The 21,558-nt window shown below is 35.6% G+C and overlaps 1 protein-coding gene across 2 annotated transcripts in view; it reads left to right on the forward strand.

Annotated features, from left to right (window-relative positions):
- The first annotated feature begins 2,164 nt into the window (after positions 1 to 2,164).
- Positions 2,165 to 21,558, forward strand: part of LOC126817351 (putative ferric-chelate reductase 1) — a 43,564-nt gene continuing 24,170 nt past the window's right edge. Inside the window, exons 1-5 of one of the 2 annotated variants that reach the window (XM_050544237.2) lie at positions 2,165 to 2,319; positions 14,458 to 14,698; positions 15,849 to 16,000; positions 18,713 to 18,801; positions 20,856 to 21,003. In XM_050544237.2, coding sequence (XP_050400194.2) covers positions 14,494 to 14,698; positions 15,849 to 16,000; positions 18,713 to 18,801; positions 20,856 to 21,003 — 594 coding nt within the window. In that variant the 5' untranslated portion in view covers positions 2,165 to 2,319; positions 14,458 to 14,493. The remainder of the gene's footprint in view (positions 2,320 to 14,457; positions 14,699 to 15,848; positions 16,001 to 18,712; positions 18,802 to 20,855; positions 21,004 to 21,558) is intronic. The other variant, XM_050544238.2, reaches the window with a different exon arrangement.

Raw genomic sequence — 21,558 nt, forward strand, 5'->3', positions numbered from 1 at the left:
ACCTCAAACACGCATTGCCAAACGTGTTATACGCGCTAAACAAAGGAAATTAAATGAAATGAAATGAAATGAAATGAAATGGGGTTTAACGTCTTACTTTTCTGCTCTGCACTGGCCTAATGAAGACGGGCATACGCCATACAGTGTGCTATGAGGCACTGTCCAACCTCGTGGGTTTTCTCCGGGTCCTCCAGTTTCCTCCCACTGCTAAAGACCTCTACGCGCAAGCGAATTATTCTAATAAAATTAAAACCATATTATGTTAGTCCCGAAATGACCTAATTTGTGTCGAGTGGACGTTAACCCCATTTCTCTCTCTCTCTCTCTCTCTCTTCTGCTGTGGAAAATCGCAACCAGTTTAGATAAGCCACTCAACCCCATCTCTCATTCCATCGAACTACATATTTTTGTTAATACTTCAATCTGTGCAGTTATCCCACGTCTAATAATTTTGTTGTTTTTTGGTTCGTTTGTTTTTTTTGTTTTTTTTAAAGGGCCTGGGACGGACATTTTGATTTTAAAAATGACAATTTATATCAAACTACATGTATTGTTAAAGGCTTGGTAATTTAATACTAGTTTATTCATTGAGAAAAATATATAACCAGGATGTAGTAGCTTATGTATTTTTATGCAATTCATTCTTTCTTTTAGACCAAAATCTTTTTATACCTACATACAACTTATAATATAACAAAGAATAGGATCCGTTTTTTTTGTTTTGGGGTTATTTTTTGTCTTCTCAAATTCATCCTTAGGTGTGCTATGCGTAGCAATGAGGCAGATATGGTTTGTCACGAAACACCCATATCGTCGTAAGACAACTATAGGCCAAATCCGTGTACTTATCAGATAGGACCTTTCCCTCTTTGATTTAAGTCAAAATAAAGTATTTGGACTGATTTAATTTGTTATTTCGATTAATGATTAGCAAGGTTTGTGCAGTAAATGTTCTGTTTCGAACGGAACCTTATGACTCAATTATAAATATAAAGCCCCCCCTCCCCGCCGTTTACGCCTCATGGAACACAGCAAAATATTTCATAATGAAATGGCAATATTTACCTGCTGGGGCCCGGTTATACTGACAATGACGAGGGCCTCAAACGGAACGAGGACGGGAAGTGGCCCTATTGCGCGAAGGCCTGGGAACATGGTCCATATTTTTTAATTCACTAATTTTTCCCAAAAAAGTGGACTGACAGAATCCAATCGTAATCCTACCAACGAAATGAAATGGGTTTTAACGTCCGACTGGGCTAATGAAGACGGAAATATACGCCATACAATTTGCCCAGACAGCGGCACTATGACCTACTCTCATATCGAATTCCATCTGCCAAGGGATTTTTTACGCGCCCGCCAATGTATACACGGGTCTTCGGTTTTTCGTCCCATCCGAACGACTAGACAGCTGTCCTTATCAGGTCCTCCGTCCTGCACCACTGACAAGAAGAAACCACGTCGGAAAATCCCAATGAATACTACCAACGCCATTAGGTACCCACATTCAAAAAAGTCACCAGTTTTCCTCTACTTTACGATTAAGTAACATTGCATTTCTTATTAATTTATACCAAAACTGTTTGTAAACATTACTCGGCATACCTCCTGGCCCCTCTAGGCCCCTGGACAAGTTCCCAGCTGCTCCCCCCCCCCTCACGGGCCCTGAACTTTATTGTTAGATCACCTAGCTGTGATCTATATAAACCCCTCCCCCCCCCAAAAAAAACCAAAAAAACACGCATATTAAGATTGTTCAAATAATCAATTTTTCTTTGTTTGTTACTGGTTATACATGTAAAATTATACAATATTATTTCTACGTAGTCGTTCTGCAGGTTCAATTTGAATGTCCTAAAAGGTCTGAGTCATGATTGGTACTACAACACTTGGATACATAAACAACAGTACCATAAAGTTGGGCGCCAAACGGGGCGTGGCCGCGTGGGGGAGGGGGACGTTATTGAGTACTGTTAATACCAATTTCTTACCTTGACTAGTTACTTATTAACTAAAAAATAATTTACTTTATTACTCATATAACGCGACCAATGGTGTTGATATACATACGTGTACATGACTCTGCAGAATTGTTTTCTTTTTTCTTTAGTGTCATTGCCTGATTATCACGACTCTTTACATAGTGGTACACAGTAACAGAACCTACGTCTGGATGCGTTGACGTGTTTATTCTAAAAATAACCGGGAGTTATTGAAACCACGTGACTTGTGTGGTTGTTGGTGAACCGTTATGTATTTGCCATAAAATTGGGTTTGGTTCATTTGGATAACATGCAATGAGATTAGTAGAATAAGGTACGTATTATACATTCGCATATCATGCAATGATTAATTAATAGATATTCTGGACATATGAATAAACAGATAACAAAAGAAGATATCTAACACTATTTGGAAGGAACAGCGATTACCGTATTTATTTACTCATCATTATAATAGGCTATAGTACATTTGTAAACGTCAAGTTAGTAACATTGGAATGTCGATAAAAAAAAAATTACTTGAATTACTAGTTGTAAACATAAGAATTAATTTGGAAAAAACGCTCTGCTTTCTGGAAAACCATTTATATATTATGGACCGGCAAACAAAAGTTTAATCTTAAGCAAAGTTTGTGTGTAATTATCAATGGTGCCACAGGGCATAAACCGTCATTAAATAGCAATTAAACCTACAAATTTACGAATTAGAACTGTATGTGCAGGTCATAGATTAGAATAATTATCAACTTATTTATAATTTTGTCATTGCCGGATAATTATTTTATTTTGTTAAACTTTATTTTACCACATTAAGTGGCAAGTAAAAAAAGTGTTGGTGATGTGCTATTTATTTATTCTATAACTCAACAATATGATAACTCTTTGATTGAGCACATGATAAACGGTATTATTACCACCAATCCAAAGCGGATTATAATGGACATGCCAGAGACGTCAGTCTACAACTCAAAAAGATACTGAAACTTCGATAGTCCTTAACATTTGCTATGATGGGTACACTTTGACCCACACATAACACCATGGGCGTGAATTTAGGGGGGGGGGGGCGGGGACAGGTCGCATAACACAGGCTGTCAATATGTGTTCAGCAACTTAGAATTGTCTTTGGGAATGACCACAGTTCTGATGAGCGTGTACATGTAACAATTAACTATAGTCTTCAAAAATAGTAGGGAGGGAATAGTCAGAAACAATACAAAACTGCGGAAATGCACTGCTGTTTTTATTAGAGGTAACCAGTGTATATGTTAATAACAGACCAATTGCCTACACATGAACATAAACAGTTCATATTGGCGGCTTATCTGACGGCCCCATTTCACTCGCAAAGAGATAGCCTACACTGTCAAAAGTGAAAATGGACGTGTTTGATTTTTGTCTTAATAATGAGTAATTGCTCCACCAATCCCCAGACATTCAGCAATTTGTTGTGGCATGCTCCTAATCAACCGTCTAATCACGATTTGGGGCAATCTGACCCACTCCTCTTGCAGTGCCACGGCCAATTCTTGCAGTGTTGTCGGTTGACGTTAACGTCGACGAACACGTCTCCCGATCATGTCCCAGACATGCTCTATGGGGGAAAGGTCGGGACAATATGGTGACGCTGGAGGTAGGCATTCATGACACGAGCGCGGTGGGGACGGGCATTATCATCTTGAAAGATGAAACGTCGACTTGCACTTTGAGCGAAGGGCAGAACTATCGGTGCCAGGATGTGGTCACGGTAGTAAACACCATTGAAAATTCCTTGAACAATATGCAAGTCCATGCTGCCAGTCATGGAGATTCCTCCCCACACCATAACAGACCCACGCCCGAATCTGTCATGCTGTCTGACGTTAACGTCAGCATAACGCTCATTTACCCGCCTCCAAATGCGAGCTCGCCTGTCAGTGAAATCCAGAGTAAATCTGGACTCATCTGAGAAAAATACACATGCCCATCGATGATTACCCCAATTTCTATGCTGCCTACACCATTGACGCCTATTTGCCAAGTGTGCTGGCGAGTTAATGGAGGCACAATATGCAATCGTCGCGCATGCAAATGGGCTGCATGTAGCCACGTGTATTGCGCTACTGCGTGTCGCATGTGCAGCTCAGTGGTTCTGTTGAGGCGATAAGTTCTTTATCTGTGAACATACTCTCAAAGCATGTCAAGTGTCTATAACTATTTATCATATCACAACCTGCATAGGTATTTGCATTTCAATATCCCCTACTTTTTTTGAAGAGTATATAAGCTCACAGCCACAGGACAACCAGATAGACAAGACAAAACATAGACAGTGTTAGCTACAACAGACCAAAAAACACATACATGTAGGATACAATCATGCTATATATCACCAAAGCACATATTTAAGATACCTTATGTAAGATTTAGATAAGGAGCTTGCCATTCTTGCTATAATAGATCCAAAATAGATAATGCAAAATGAATATATTGAAAAGTTCATTCAAATTAAGTTATTCTGAGCGAAGATATTTGAAGGTTTGTCAAGATGTGTGCAGATTGTAACCACCGTACATGCGTATAAGCCTCGCTTCACCATTTTTATGGTAAATCATTAAATGACTGAACCTTTCTTATCGGCTTAAAATCAAACCAATCTTATGGCATCAGGAGTTGATTATGATCTTGTCATGTTAAACATACATATTGCAGGTATTTCTTTAGGCCTGAAATGTTATACTGTATAAACTATTAAGTAGACATTTATTAACAAAACAAGGCCATAATCAACTCTCAATGGCATGGGATACTCAAGATTTTAAGTAGATTAGAATGGTTTGCCATTTAAAAATTTAATTTAAAATGCGAAAGCATTTTACATGATCTATTTTTGAGCTATTATAGCAAGAATGGTCAGCTCTTTATTTAAATCTTACATAATGTATCTTTAATAAATGTCTAATTAATAGTTTATAAAACATTTCATAGCTTAAGAAAGACCTGCAATAGGCAGATTTAGCTCTTGCATAACGCCCTTTTCATGTAATTGTAGTAGGGTGGTATATTCTCTTTAAGTATTTGGTGTGATGTTCTCTTTAAGTATTTTATCCAGTTCTATTGTCCTGTATATCCAGTAAGTTTTGTTTTTCCAGTTGGTATAATTAGTTTAGTTTATAGTTTAAACATGTTATTTTAACATGGTGAGTAGTATTCGGTAATTTAGATACTATCCTAACATCCTGTTTCACCTTTAGTCACTTTTTCTCACATCTCCATCTTGGATGCATCATTTTCTGAATTCACTAACTCAGTGTTTCGCTCTTTTGTACATGTATATATGGTTTTTCATCATACATTAGCTCTATAATTCTTCATTTCTTAAGAGCACCTTTAACAGGTGCTCTTGTCTTCTACTTGTTCTTCTTTCTGTAAATAATTGGCTGTTTTGTTCCTGTGTATTGTAAATAAACTGTATAGCTGTGTTCCTGTCTTTGTCTCTTTTCGTTCAACCCGCGACCTGGAAAGTGGATAGTCCGTTGTCCATCGATCCTGCTACATAATGTACGGTATATAATTTTCAAGATTGTACTTTCTAATCAGTTATGTTTGGCGAAATACCTGAGCAGTCCAAATTGAATAGAAGTTGTTTGCATCTGGTTAATCCAGTCTACATCGTTTAACATTTCACTTTCGCTCAGACATTTTGCCTTGTTCTTCAAGTTGCGTCATTACTAATGCTACTCGAGACCATAGAAAACGTCACACACTGATTTAAAAATTTTCATTGGAGCATTTTTTTCATGGTAAGATAACAACATCAATATTGATTGAAATGGACCGATATTAAATCGTAATGTCAAAGGTTATAGATCATATCTTTAAATAGATAGTTAAATCATAGATGACATCATAGGGGCATGTCTTGCTCACAGAACTGTCTTATACTCTATTTCAAGAATAGATCTCTGCCCCAAATTGCCGCCATATCCAACAATTAGTATACTTTCTCGGTTCACATCTGTTATACACAAAAAAGTCTAATTAAACCTTTTCAATTTTAATAAATGAAAGCAGATCTACATGTAATGTACAGATGAACTTCTCAAAATTCTCGAAATATACTTCGTGTTTTCGACTATAATCGTTGATTTAGAACTAAAAATGTTGGTCAAATAGCTTAGTGTCTGTTCTCAAGCGGAACTAATTGTAGACAGACAGTGTAAGTTTAGTATGGTGAAATACAGGACTGAATTGCCTTGACTCATGAGAAGTTGTCGTTGTGAGTTCGGGTTAGCTTATACATGTACATGTAGCTAGCAGTTTTAAGTTGTCTTATAAGTTCAGGTTAGCTTATACATGTACATGTAGCTGTTATAAAAATTGTTGTTGTTGTGAGTTCGGGTTAGCTAGTTATTGTAATGCGCATTACTGGTAGCTGTTATAAAAATCGGTTAAATCGTATGCTTAGCTAGTTTATTGATTATCTGTATATTTATTGAGAACTCAGGTTGTGTCTGATCTACAAACATGTAAATTTACATTGTTTAGAATATCTTTGTTATTGTTGTCAGTGGACACAGACTACAATGATAGATTTAACCATGAATCATTATTGACTATTTTTTTGCAATATCATTCTCAAAGAAGAGTGAACAGGTCAGAAAAAGTGATAAGACTAAGAGTAAACAGAGCAATATTGAACATTTATGGGGCTCAATGCATAAAAATTTATATTTTTGTTGGGGACGGGGGTGGGATAGGGCCTTCTATTTTTGTATTGGGCTATTATTTTAAACAAATAAAGCAAAAATGAAATAGTCATAAAATTATGATGTTTGGTTTTATGTAAAGTCCTTTAAAGGTCAATAGTCTATCTTTATGTTTTTGATAAGTTAAAGATGCATGTAATATGTGAAGTTTAACAATTAAATAGATATCGAAAATTATCAAGGTTAATAAAAAAAATCTACACTACATTTTTTCAAACCACTCATAACTTCAAACAGATTAAAGTAATTTGGTTGAAATTTTCAATATTCATTTTTCATTACTTATTTTTTGACATGGTATAGTAACAAGAGCCAGCTCTTTATCTAAATCCTGGGAGCCAAGGTGGCTCAGTAAGTAAGATGTTGGCTCGCTAACCTAGAGGTCCCTGTTATACACGATGTAGATAACAGATTTTTCAGAGGGTTTGGTAAGGGACATTGTATAGTCATTTGGATGGGACAAAAAACAAGGTCCTGTGTGCACATTGGCATGCACGTAAAAGACCCTGTGGCATTCGATATAAAAGTAGAACATAGCGTTGGTGTCCGAGCAAAATTTCTCTTCATTAGCCCAGTCAGAGCAGAACAGTAGGATGTTAAACTCCATTTTATTTGTGTTCATTTATATGACCAATATCTAGGTCATATGTTATTTTATTATTTTTTAATTCTGTTTTAAATTTCAAATCTATATTTTGATATTCATTAATGCTTGATTAGTCATTAGAAGCAGACAGCTGTCAGTCAAATTATGACAGGCTGGCAACTAAATTTCTCTTCATTAGCCCAGTCAGAGTAGAACAGTAGGATGTTAAACTCCATTATATTTGTGTTCATTTATATGACCAATATCTAGGTCATATGTTATTTTATTATTTATTAATTCTGTTTTAAATTTCAAATATATATTTTAATATTCATTAATGCTTGGTTAGTCATTATAGGCAGACAGCTGTCAGTCATATTATGACAGGCTGGCAACTAAAGTGGTTGATCTGTTAAAGATACCTTATGGGAGATTCGGTAACGAGTTGGCAGTTTTCACTATAATAGTTAAAAACTAGATAATGTAAAGGCAATTTGCTGAAAATTTCATTCAAATTGATCCACTATGAATCGAGAACTAAGCGACTGAAATTTCCCCTTAGCCTCGGTCATCATTACTAAAGTCTGTACAATAAACAGCATAGTCTCGATTATCCATTTAATCGTTAAATCGAGAAGGAAAGTTATGCAGTAAATAGGCTCACAATCCACTAAAGATCGCAGGCTAGCGCAGCCATCTAGAGTTGATTATGTCCTGAATAGGTTAATTAATGTCTTATTAATAATTTAGATAACATTTCAGGCCTAAAGAAAGACCTGCAATAGACAGATTTACCTCTTGCATAATGTATGTTTAAGTTTCTTCTAACTATTGTTTTAAATGCCTCAAGTCTTAATCCTTCAATAATTATATGTTTATGTCAACACTTATTAAGTAACTATTTGTATAAATAGACAAATGTATGTAAGATGATTCATTAGTTGGAGAGACCAGCTTAGGGAACCTATATACTAGTTGGAAGTCTGATACATAGGAAATTATAAGTTATTAAATTGTTGCTGTTAATTATTTGCTCCTGAAATAAATTGTTGAAGATCCATTCCAAGAATCTCTATTCATTTCTGATACTTAGAGAACACACCTCGACAAGCTACATTTCCTGAGAGTCGAACAGTGTTATTTATCTAAATCTTAAATAATGTATCTGCTTTCAGCAAACTTACCTATCTCTGTGTAAAATATCTGAAACATGATGTGTTAATTGAACGAAAGGGCTTTAGGTCATTCAATATAAATGACAACATATTTGACACCTTACCAAGAGAAGAGCATAATATGGTTTATGTTAATTTTAGTTGCTTTAAAAATACATTATGGGAGATTTTAATAGAGAGTTGGCTATTCTTGCTATAACAGATCAAAAATATATGATGAATGAAGAATATATTGAAAATTTCATTCAAATTACTTTATTCTGAACAAAGTTATCACTATTGTAATTTTTGACTAGAAATAGGAGTCAACTCTCTCTTCACCGTCTCCGAGAATAGACGATCGTTTGATTGACAGGCGTTAACTCCACCTACATAATCTCGATTATCAAGTAACATTTTCAATGGCTGTGGTTTGAGACGGGGTTGCAATTCAATTCGTATCACATTTATTTTTACTACAAATTAAAAAGAAGACTTTTAATATATAGATAAGAAGCGAAAGTTTGAATGGAATGGACCAAATCAATGAGGCATAATTATAGCCGACTTCTTGTTAGCCTGCGTGTACTCTTGTACTGTAACTGGTAGGCCTACGTAACTCCCAAACAGTGATCCAATGGATGCGATGTTTATAAATTTCTATATTTTTTCTGTAAACGCAAGTGACAAAAGAGCGTAAAATACCGACATCCAAACTCTCATTTTAACCACAACTAAACATAATATCAAGGCCGTATATATCAAACTTTCAATCAAATTGACTGACATGTGGCCTCGCTCAACAGAGGCCTCGCTTCGTACAATCTATCATTTAGCCTCGATCTAAAATTATTTCCGGGAGTATGACGTCAACGTAACGGTTAATCTCCGCTTACGACGCCATTTAAAAATTTAATCAATCAACGAAATCCTGTTTAAATCCAAGCCGAATCCAAGCCATCCGTGGGTCTACAGAGTTGATTTTGTGCTTGTTGTGTAAATAAAGATCTAATTTATAATTTCTATGACATCTGAAGCCTAAATAAAGACTTGCAATAATCAGATTTAAATCTTGCATAATGTATGTTTAATTAATCATGAATAGATTTTTAAACATGACTGACTATTGAAACGCTAGTGTAATACTTAGAGTTAACAAACTTTCATTATTTGTGTTGAGGTCAAACAGGGCTTTACTTTTCAAGAGAGAAAGAGAAATGGGGTTTAACGTCCACTCGACACAAACTAGGTCATTTTGGGACTAACACATGGTTCAATTTTATTTCAATGATTCGCTTGTGCATAGGGGTCTTTAGCAGTGGGAGGAAACCGGAGGATCCAGAGAAAACCCAGGAGGATGGACAGGCGACCCTACTCCTTGTCACATACATGTACAACCGGGGAATCGAAACCCTGCCAGTTGACTCAATGACAGACCATATGATACAGTGCACGCGTGCTAACCATTTGGCCATCCAACCCAGGCTAACCATTAAAAAACTAAGTATTGAAATAGTGCCTGTTTCATTCCAATTATATCTGTGGTGATGCCAGGATTTTTCAAAATTCTGATTGCAATACTTGATTTGGATTATTTCCTGAAAACAGTCAACAGAAATAATTTCATTTTAGCATCGATCTGATATAGCCTGCTTTCCCCTTCCCTTCTCCAAATCAAAGAGTTACACAAGTTTGTAAAGCAAAATGTAACTGTATGTATATAGAGCATGTCCCATCATTGCTAGAAATAATACACTAGAGGTTTACCATCTTTAAAGGCTCAATACCACTCTTGTTGTAACTGAATAATATGTCCTAATCTTTATTCTGGTCAACAAATTGTACTATTTTACAATATTCCAATTAATTGATGATACAAATTTGATCTTAATACACCTAATTTAAAAATTAGAAAAATTCAACTAAATGATTTGAAAAGCCTGATGTAAAGCTTTTCAAATGAGACTTGGATTTAAAAATATTTTTGAACCCTCTGGACAAGTAAAATAGGATTTAATGGATAATTTACACAACAGGTAGGACACTAACACATCTGGTACTTAGAATAAAGCTATTTTTTATTTTCTGGAGCTGTCAAGCCAGCAAGAGTGTTATTGTCCCTTTAATGAGTAGCATGATTTTGTGATATATGATACTGTATATAATGCATCGTGTTAATATGCATGACAAGAATGTATATAATGCATTTGACAAGAAATATATATGTACATATCTTTATATCTAATAATTGGAGATCATTAATTGGCATGAATATTGAAGACTATTGATTACCGTACATGTACATGTATACGATTGGAAACTATTAATTACATTATACATGTATGTACATGCAGTGGTGTGGTGGGACGGCCACAGCAAAAAAGCAACAGTTTTAATCTTACAGGTGCCCTAGTGGGGGCACTGTCTTCTAAACCTGTTTGACTGTTAAAATTGTTTACAGATATATCCCCATATTCCTGAAGCAGTGGCCCGAGAAATCTCTCTCTAGTGGGATTAGGTCTAATCAAACAAAACACCACTGTTTTGCTCCAAACTGGGCGAATGAAGACGGACATACACCATACAGTGTGCTATGAGGGAAATTTTGCCCAGACAGCGGCACTACGGCCTACTCTTATATCGAATTCCAACTGTCAAGGAAACTTTTACATGCACGCCAATCTGTACACGGGACCTCGGTTTTTCGTCTCATCCGAATGACTAGACAGCTGTCCTTGTCAGGCCCTCCGTCCTGCATCACTGACAAGGGGGAACCACGCCTGAAAATCTGGATGAACTTTCTCGACCAATGCAGGGGTCGAACACCCGACCCACTTAGCCACCGTGACCCCCCATACACTTAGAACTGATTCAATACAACATCATCTAATATATCTTGGTTAGCCATGAGAGAGAGAGAGAGAGAGAGAGAGAGAGAGAGAGAGAGAGAGAGAGACATTAACGGCCACTCACACAAACTAGGTCATTTCAGGACTAACACATTGTTCAATTTTATTTCATTACAGGTTTGTTTAAACATACATTATGCAAAAGCTAATTCTGCCTATATAAACTACATGTATTAATTAGACATTAATTAACTTATCCAAACCATAATCAACTCTCAATCCATCTTATGTGTCAGATTTTCACTGGATTTGAATCCGATCTGCTGCTCAACACTCAATGATGATTAAATCCAAAAATTATGTTTTTTATCGTATTCTGTTTACGTTATCAATAGATCTTTAATATTAACTGGCTTTGTTATTGAAATATTTCTTACTTATATGTACTTTTACATGTTCATTCTGTTTAGTGTACGTTAGCCACATATTTTACATGTTTACGGAAATATCAAAGTTCGTGGTTGACTTTTTAAGTTGTAAATAGGTAGACCTCAATGGGGATGGATGGTGTACATGTATAGCCTACATTTCCCTTTTCCTCCATTGCTAATTTCCATGGATGAAAAAGTCTAAGAATATTTAAGATTTTTACCTCCCCCATAGTTCACCAGAATAAGACCATTTGCAAGTTTAATGGATTGTTTTCAGTAAATACATGTATTGCATAATTTCGGGGTTTTATTTAAAAACCTGTTGATTAAAAAGGGGCAGTTGGTTATTGAGGGATTCAGTTATCTATTCTTAATAATGACCTGGAAAAAGGTAGATGGGCAATATAAGGCAATAAGCCATTTTAGTTGATAAACCAACCATGTTGTTGATGGTATTTGTTAACTGACTAGGATGTACAATGCTTGACCTTTTCCTAAATTTGAATACTTTTATTGCTTGACTGGTCAAACTTTTACAACTTATTATAAATCTGTGTCGGCCAAAGTAATAAACCTGTTTATTGGTATGTATGATATTTATTCATCTAGCTCTTCTGACATGTCATATATTGATATTATCTTCAAATTTTAAGTGGCAGGAAGGTGGGTAGGTTGGGGTGTTAACCAGTGATGGTATTTATGATATTTATTCATCTAGCTCATCTGACATGTCATATATTGATATTATCTTCAAATTTTAAGTGGTGGAAAGGTGGGTAGGTTGGGATGTTAAACAGTGGTGGTATTCAAAAATTTTGATAACATTTTTTCTCAGTATTCGGTAGCAGCATGTCCGGCTGCTCCAATATATATACCCAATGGTTGATCTTTGAACCAACACAGCTCACAGTCTACCAAGTGAAGTTATTACTTATAATTATTTTCCCAAATTTAAAAAATGTCTGAAACAATGATTAAAGCATGGTCGGATTGAGGAAATTGTATATGGTTAATGTTTGTGTAATGTGAAGATAGATCTATGTACATGTATATGTTTTTTGTTTTATTGATTATTTATTTATTATTTTTAAAATGAATCTGTTGGAAATGTGATCCACTGCCAATGATAATGTTTTGTTATAACTTTAATAAACAAATTATGTTTTATACTATTGTCGTGCCTCTATCATTTACCACAAAAAAACAAACCAACAGATTTGAAGGAAAAGCGCAATTCATTTTACTTTCCAGATAAGGATGCAATATTTTCCCTTGTGATTGACACATTAACTCCAAAGGCAAATATATATCAGGGGAGCCCAAAAACAAAATCTGATTCACAGAAGACATAACTATATTCCGGGTCATCGTAGTGATCAATACCAGATCTAGGAAGGGCAAAATTGACAAATGTCCTGGGAGTGCCGAAACCCCCACATTTTAGGCCCCCCCCCCTCGCCAACACCCACATTTTGGGTTTAGAACAAGACCAAAAGTTGGATTGAATGACCGAGAGATTCTAATTTAGATTGAAAATGTGAGTCATCCTTAAATCGCGACAAATGAAAGTTTCTGAATAGATACGAATGACTGGGGTTGGTAACTTGATTGAGTTTTGACTAAAGGTTTCTCATATAGCCTTTTATTAGTGACTGTCTGTCTTTAGAAAGGATTGGTTTGGATTCGTACCTTGATTGAAGTTTAAAACTCTTGTTCTAATACAAAATAATGTTCACTATTTATGTTTTATTTAACTTAATATACCTGAGAATGCACCAGATCTATTTTTCAAAGTTGTCTGGACTCTATGCTAATATTTTTTCTTAATTAAGCACCCCTCCCCCATTGACTTATCTCAGGCCCCACAAGGTTATTGCGGCCCTGATAGTGATCCTAGTCAATACAAGAAAGCTACATGTGTCCCAATTCTTTTCTAATGTGTCAATTCAAAACAAGCAATTTGCATCAAATATAGTATGTGCTAGCTGCCTTGTGTGGAGGAAAAGTGGGGAAAATTCCAGGGATTTCAGTTTTTATATGCCCACATTTTCTCTTAACTCCTCTCTATTGGTCTCTGTATCATAATAATAATAAACATTGTAAAGACAGTTTTTGAGATTTCTTTGGGAACTTACTGGGATTTTTTGGCTTGTCCTTAGAAATGGGGTTTAACGTCCTACTGTTATGCTCTGACTGGGCTAATGAAGACAGGGCTTGTCCTTAGAAAGCAACACTATCAAAATTTTGTCACGCAACTATTGTTACAGAGTTACTGCCCCTGTCTGACCAAAACGTTGTAAACACTTAACCGGTAATTTAAAAAAAAAAAAATTAATAATGTTTAAACTTACTGGGATTGTTTCTCTAATTATAAAGAGGAACCCAGTCGATAACTCAAATCAATTTTACACACAGTTATTACCCCTGAAAACTTCAAAGTGCTGCTGCCGGGTGTACATTTTTATATTCATTGCCTGACAACATTATGTTTCATATATTTTATTGAATCATTAAATCACCTATATTTATTAGCTTTTGAATTAATGACAATGAAACTGATTTTCTCAATGATAGATATATGTATATGCCGTGCTGTTCATAGTACATGCAGATTATTCAACAGTAACATACATGTAGTTCATATTGTCAAAACAATATCTATCTTTAACAATTTGTTTTTCAGATAACATTTTTACAAGGAACTAGAGAAAATATATCAATGAACTCAAGAATGAATCGCTTGCTAAATCTTATACTTTGTTTGGTATCACTTCCTGCTATAAATGCCTACAGTTCAGGAGCAGGTCCTGGAGCTTGTTCAGAACTGAAGCCTGCTCATGATAATTTGGATACACAGACATCTATTTCACCATTTGCTGTAATACCATCTAAAACAAACTACACAGCATCAGATAAAATAACAGGTAAATTATTGAATAGCTCTAACTTTATTACCATCCAAAACAACCTTAGCACAATCAGATACACAGGTAAATTATTGAATAGCTCTAACTGTAAAACCATCTAAAACAACCTACATACATGTACAGTCAGGAAAATTAACAGGCAAATTATTGTATAGCTTTAACTGTAAAACCATCTAAGACAGCCAACGCACCATCAGAAAAAAAAAACAAGTAAATTATTGCTTGGCTTTAAATGTAAATTATTGAATAGCCCTATATGTAGATTATTGACTAAGACAGCCTACACACCATCAGGTAAAATAACAGGTGAAGTGCACTTTATGCAATATTCAGACAAGAATATACATGTACAAGTACATGTAGCTACTTCTATGTGTTTTAGCCCAGTTCGGAGCAGGACAGTAGGACATTAAACCACAAACCCCATTTCATTTCATTTCTAGGTGTTCTAGCATCCACTATTCGAAATGTTTACTAGATTACTGGTATAAACAAGAATTTGTAAGTGGACAGTCTACAGGTCACAATTTGTATCCGATTTTAACGAATCTTGAGATTTAGGTTTATTTCCCAAAGACTTCGCTCCTTTCGATATTGGAATGTATCGAACCATAACTTCATGGATTATGGCCCCGTTTTTAGCTAGAGGTCACAATTTCTTTCAGATTTTGATGAAAGTTAAAATATATGTTTATATTTCAAAGATCTTTGTTCCTGTCGATATTCACGCATAGCTGACCATAACTATATGGATTTTGGCCTCTCTAGAGGTCACAATTTTTATCTAATTAAAAAAAATGTCTAAACATCTCACCGTTACACCATAATGATGGTTGAGCTTTAATGCCAAGGTGGAGTGCCCTCTAGAGGTCACAATTTTCATCTGCTTTTGATGAAACTTAAAATAAATGTTTATATCCCACAGATATCAATTCCTTTCTAGAATCGCGCAGGTCAGACTGTAACTTCCTGGATTATGGCCCCTGATTGTAAGAAAATAGCATTTTTATGCGCCCACATTTTCATGTGGACGTATTATGCTGTCGCCCCTGTCCGTCCGTCCACAATTTGTTTGTGAACACCCTACAGGTCACAATTTTTATCTGATTGAAATATAGGTCTATCGAATATTTGTTCTTATTTTCAGTTACTCTTCAAGCAAGATGTGGTTATAAATTTAAGGGATTTTTAATACAAGCCAGACGAGCAGATAATTCGACTGTTAGAACTGAAGTCGTAGGAACATTTGATACTCAAACTAATACCAAACAACTCTGTACCGGTACTAATAGTGACGCAGTAAGTATACCTTATATTCAAGAAGCATAATGGGCACCTTAAAGGACAAAATTTAAACATTATCACATATTATTGACATAAAGGATTTCAACCAAATATGGTACATACATGTATGTTGCTTGGGTGGTGATTATTCAGATTTGTTCAAATAAATCTTTTCAGCGTCATAGGGGATTAGCGCAGCAAAGTCTGAGAGGGGAAATTCTAGACATTTTAAAATAAAGATTGATGAATTTCAACCAAATTTCGTAGGTATTGCTTTGTTGATGCATATAATTTAGATTTGATCAGATTAAGTTTATCAGCAAGCATGGAGCGCTTTAAAGAGGAAATTAAAGACATTCTCTAATAGAGAAATTATTTATATATTGATAACCTAAGGTACAAATTTATGGACACACAATTACTATATTTATTACTAAGAAACATTTCAACAAAGATACTCTCATCTATATCAGGAAGGGAGCCACCGTGGCTGAGTGGGTAATATGCTGGCTCGCTAGCCTGGAGGTCGGGTGTTCGATCCCTGCATTGGCCAAGTAAGTTCATCAGGATTTTCCGACGTGGTTTCCCCTTGTCCGTGGTGAAGGACGGAGGGCCTGACAAGGACAGCTGTCTAGTCATTTGGATGTAAAATATCCCTTGGCAGTTGGAATTTGATATAATAGTCGGAGCAGAACAAGAAAAGAGTATCCTTTTTGAAATGTTGCATATTTATAAATCCAGCAATGGTGTATTGATTAAATTGTACCTTGTATTAATATGTTAAATTACTAATTATAAATGCCTATCAAAGAAGTATTTGATAACCTAAAGCGGGAGACACACAAATTCATTGGCTGAAACAGTCGGCCCCAAATTTTGCCCAGTGTGTCAAGGGTTGCGATGTTGAATTTGCATTTGCCTGTATGAACGTGTTTGATATATTCAGTCGAATTTTCATTCACTACGTTTATGTTAGCCTAGTCTCTCCGGTTCGCCAAAGACATCGCTCGATTGCAGAAATCATTAGCCAATCGCTGATATTGATAAAGTCGCATGATTTTTTGAAGACCAAATGGCGACTGTCATGGAAACGTGGAATTCTGAGAAAGAATCAAATCTTATAATTTTATCGTTATCGATCTGCTGACCATAGCTAACATCTTATTGAAATTAGCTGGTGACGTTGGCGTACAGACTTCATAACTGCTAACGTCTTGTCTTGCTCAGCCAATTCTTAAATGAGATTGTTAGAAAAAACCTTGCGTGTCTTGGCAACAGATCCAAGTTTTCGACCAGTCACTCCTATTCTACCACCTCTTTATAGGCATTAGGCATAAAATTAAAAAATAACTGCAATTATTCTTTGTGTGTGTGTGTCTGTGTATCACCTACAGGCAGCAATTCTTAAAGGGCTAATCCCGATAATTTTTTGGAGAATAAAACTGTTTAATTTTGTTTTAAAATCCCTTAAAATCCTCTACCTAAGGGCCGAGCAACTAACTCAATATTTGTGATAAGTTTTCAAATAACTGAAACCCGTCAGTCTTCATCTGGAAATGGAGACCCGTGTCCCAAGCTAAATTATGCGGTGTCAAGATAAAACCAGACATTTTTTGTATACAAATAATGTGAAAGTGAAATTTACCTTTCGTTATCAAGCACACTATTTGGGTCATTCACTGTATAGACCTCTCAATGAACAGAATCGATTATCAGGTCTCCCAACGAAAGAATTTACCCGAAATCTTAAAAGGGTTACGTGTGTCCGGATAAGCATTCTTGACGGTCATGTCCAAACGACTCAAAATTTTGAGCTGAAATTTTGAGATAAGGTCAATACACCATTCCTCTATATTTTGGCGCTTAAATTTCATACATACTCAGACTTTTATTTTTGAGACTCTGTTCAAATAAGGGAAAGTCCCTTTAACTAATCGTCTTGAAACTTTACATACTTATTCCTTCTACCCTAAGGATGATTCCTATTGTGAATGGTGAATGCCCGTCCCACAGGGGCAGAGCCACTCCTATTTTTCTTTGTGTGTCTGTGTGTTGCCCACAGGCCATAATTCTTAATGGAGCGTCTTGGAACTTGGCAGATGTATTCCTTATAGCTTAAGGATGGCAACAATTTTTGTGTCTATTGTATACAGGCTGCAATTCTGAATAGATCAGCTTGGAACTTATCATATGTATTCTTTATAGCTTAAGGGTGGCAAGTATTGATTTTGGAGCATGTCCCAACTAACAGGGGCAGAGCCACGCCTAAATTTTGTGTTTAGCACCTGAAGGCTACAATTCTGAATGGATTATTTTTGAACTTGATATACTCTATTCCTTATACCCTGTCAGAGTTATTCCAACAGATAAAGAGAGCAGGAGAAATGGGGTTTCGAGACTCACATTTAGTTAAATTTCATGTCAATAATTCACTTACCCGTAGGGGTCTGTAGCAGTGGGAGGAAACTGGAGGACCAGGAGAAAACCCACGAGGTTGGACAGGTGACCCTACTCCTTGTCACATACAACCGGGGAATCGAAACCACGCCAGTTGACTCAATGACAGACCTTTTTAGTAAGTGCAGGGGGACTGCACCACACATATTTGCACAAAAAAAAATATATGGACAAGACATAATATGCAGAAATCACAAACAAACAAACAATTCAAATATGATGCAACCATGAGTTTTAAGTAGAAGTTTATTTAATGATAATATTTTATAGTTAACCCACGCCAATGCTGCAGAAAAAACTTCATTAGATTTAACATGGAATGCACCTTCTACACCTGGAACTGGACATATTGTTTTCAAGTAAGTCATATCTCACATATTAAGGGTATTTTTTAACATACTGGTATTTAATGCAATAACCGCATTGGTGAATATATTCTATTTATATACCCACATTTTCATGTGGACACTCTACAGGTCACAATTTTTATCCAATTTTGATGAAACTTGACATATAGGTTTATCTCCCAAAGATCTCAGTTCCTTTTGAAATTGGCATGTATCAGACCGTAAATTCATGGATTATGGCGCCTGGTTGTACAAAAAGTCACGTTTTTTGCTTGTGGAAACTCTAGAGGTCACAATTTTTATCTGATTTTGATGAAACTTGAAATGTATGTTTATAACCCAAAATCACAGGTCCGTTCGATATTTGCGCATATCGGGCCGTAACTTCCTGGATTATGGCCCCTGATTGTACGCAGAATCACATTTTGATCTAATAAACCCTCTAGATGTCACAATTTTTATCCAATTTAAAAAAAACTTTCAAATATATCACAGTTACATGATGATGGTTGAGTTCGGACCGAAACTGACAGACAAAATGGCCGCACCTCGTACACAAATAGTGTTAAAGTATGGTATATCAAGGTTGTTGACTCTCTAAATCTCGGTTCCTTTCAACAGTCATGCATTTTAGAACGTAACTTCCGGGATTAAGGCCCCTGATTGTACAAAAAATTGCATTTTTAGCTTGTGGATCCTCTAGAAGTCACAATTTGTATTCAATTTTTAAAACCGTTTAAATATATCACAGTTACACCCTAATGATAGTTGATTTCGACGTTCATGAAAATCTGACTGAAACTGCCCGACAAAATGGCATATGATATATCAAGGGTGTGGACCCTCTAGAGGTCACTATTTTGATCTAATTTTGATGAAACTTTAAATTTATGTTTATATCACAAAGATCTTGGTTCTTGTCGATAATCACGCATATGGGACCATAACTTCCTGGATTATGGCCCCTAATTGTATGAAAAATCACATTTTTAGCTTGTGGTCCCTCGAGAGGTCACAATTTTTATCTGATGTTTAAATATATCACTGTTACACCCTAATGATGGTTGAGCTAGATTTTGGTTACAATTTTTATCCGATTTAAAAAAAACGTTTAAATATATCACTGTTTACCGTTATACCCTAACGATGGTTGAGCTGGATTTTGGTGAAAATCGGATTGAAACTGCCTGACAAAGTGACTGCTCCTTGTACAAGTATGAATTACCAATTTCTATCCGGTTTTGATGAAATTGAAAAAATTGTTTGTTTTCAAAAGATCTTTCAATATTTGTGGATATCAGACCATAACTTCCATGAATATTGGCCCTTGATTGTACAAAAAAATCACATTTTTTTTAGCTCGTTCTCTGTCCATCTCTTGCAAATCTGTGTGTGTATCTTGATCGGCAACCGCTTGTTGTATGTCCACACTGAAATGTGGTCGTACATTACTGCCACCTAGGTTGGTCTGTGTCATGTACATTTATCATCTTTTTACGGTCAAAGGAAATATACTTGTTATAAAACACCCACCAGTCTGGCCAGTCGTGGCTGTCTGTCAGTCCATCTGTCAACAATTGACTTGTGAATGCAAGAGAGGCTATTGTTTTTAATGGATCTGACCATTTCTCTTCTTTCTGGAATTATGCTCCCTGTTCTGAAACCTTGTGAAAGCAATTGAGGCTACAGTTCTTAATTGTTTTGTTTTCAAATGTGGAGTGAAGCAGTAGGACTGTGAGAGGATGAACCCTTTTGTTTTTCAGCCAGAGAATGTAGTCAATGTACAATAGAGACCAGATTTCTTGAACACTTAAAGGATCCTTATCCAATTTGGTCAAAATCCTGCAAGTCAGCTTATTCTTTATATTGTTTTTTCTATACTCAGATGAACTTAAATAATGACACAATAGAAACTTTTATGTCTTAAACTAAGTAAATGTCCTGTAAAACATCCCTCAAGGGTTTGCTTTCCACTAAAAGATTTAGTTTGATAATTGATAAATTGCTGCCAAAATTGAGTATTGTGAATGAAGTTTCTTTGAGACATTATTCAACTTATTTTTTAGGGTCACCTTTGTAGAAGTTAAATCTAAATTCTGGCAAGCAGTAACATCTAAAGTTGTTGAGGAAACTGGCCAGCCGGCATTGGATTTAGCCACTGATTCTACTGAGAGTCCCGTCCTAGACAATAGTAACTGTCCAGTTGTACCAACAGTATGTATCTTTTACTTAATGTTTACCATTGAATTATAACTTCTATAAATACATTACTAATATCTATTAGATAATAAATAAATAAATAATATCTATTTATTAATAAATTTTGTTAAACGAGGCTTAAGAATGCTTTATGTAAGAGCTAAATCTGCCTATTGCAGGTCTTCATTTTGGCTTCAAATATTATATGAATTATTATTTAGTAGACATTTATTAACATGACATGCCTATAATCAACTCTATAGACTATTGGATGGCTGAGATTTAAATGGATTTAAAAATCTGCGAAATTTAAGAATTTAGCTATAGAATTGACAACCAAACTACGATAATAAATGATCTATGCTATAACTTCAAGCAATCATAACTTTACTCAGGGTATGATAACAAGAACATCCAGCTCTTTATCTAAATCTTACATAATGCATCTTTTATTTCTGTATTTGAGACTAATCTATAATAATTATATTTCGTAGGTTATGTGTATAGTATAAACAGTGGCCGCGTTAGCTGACGGTAGATAGAAGGGCAAAGCTGGCACGAAGCTCCCTA

Source organism: Patella vulgata, chromosome 4, assembly GCF_932274485.2.
Source record: "Patella vulgata chromosome 4, xgPatVulg1.2, whole genome shotgun sequence".
In the NCBI taxonomy this organism is placed as follows: domain Eukaryota; kingdom Metazoa; phylum Mollusca; class Gastropoda; family Patellidae; genus Patella; species Patella vulgata.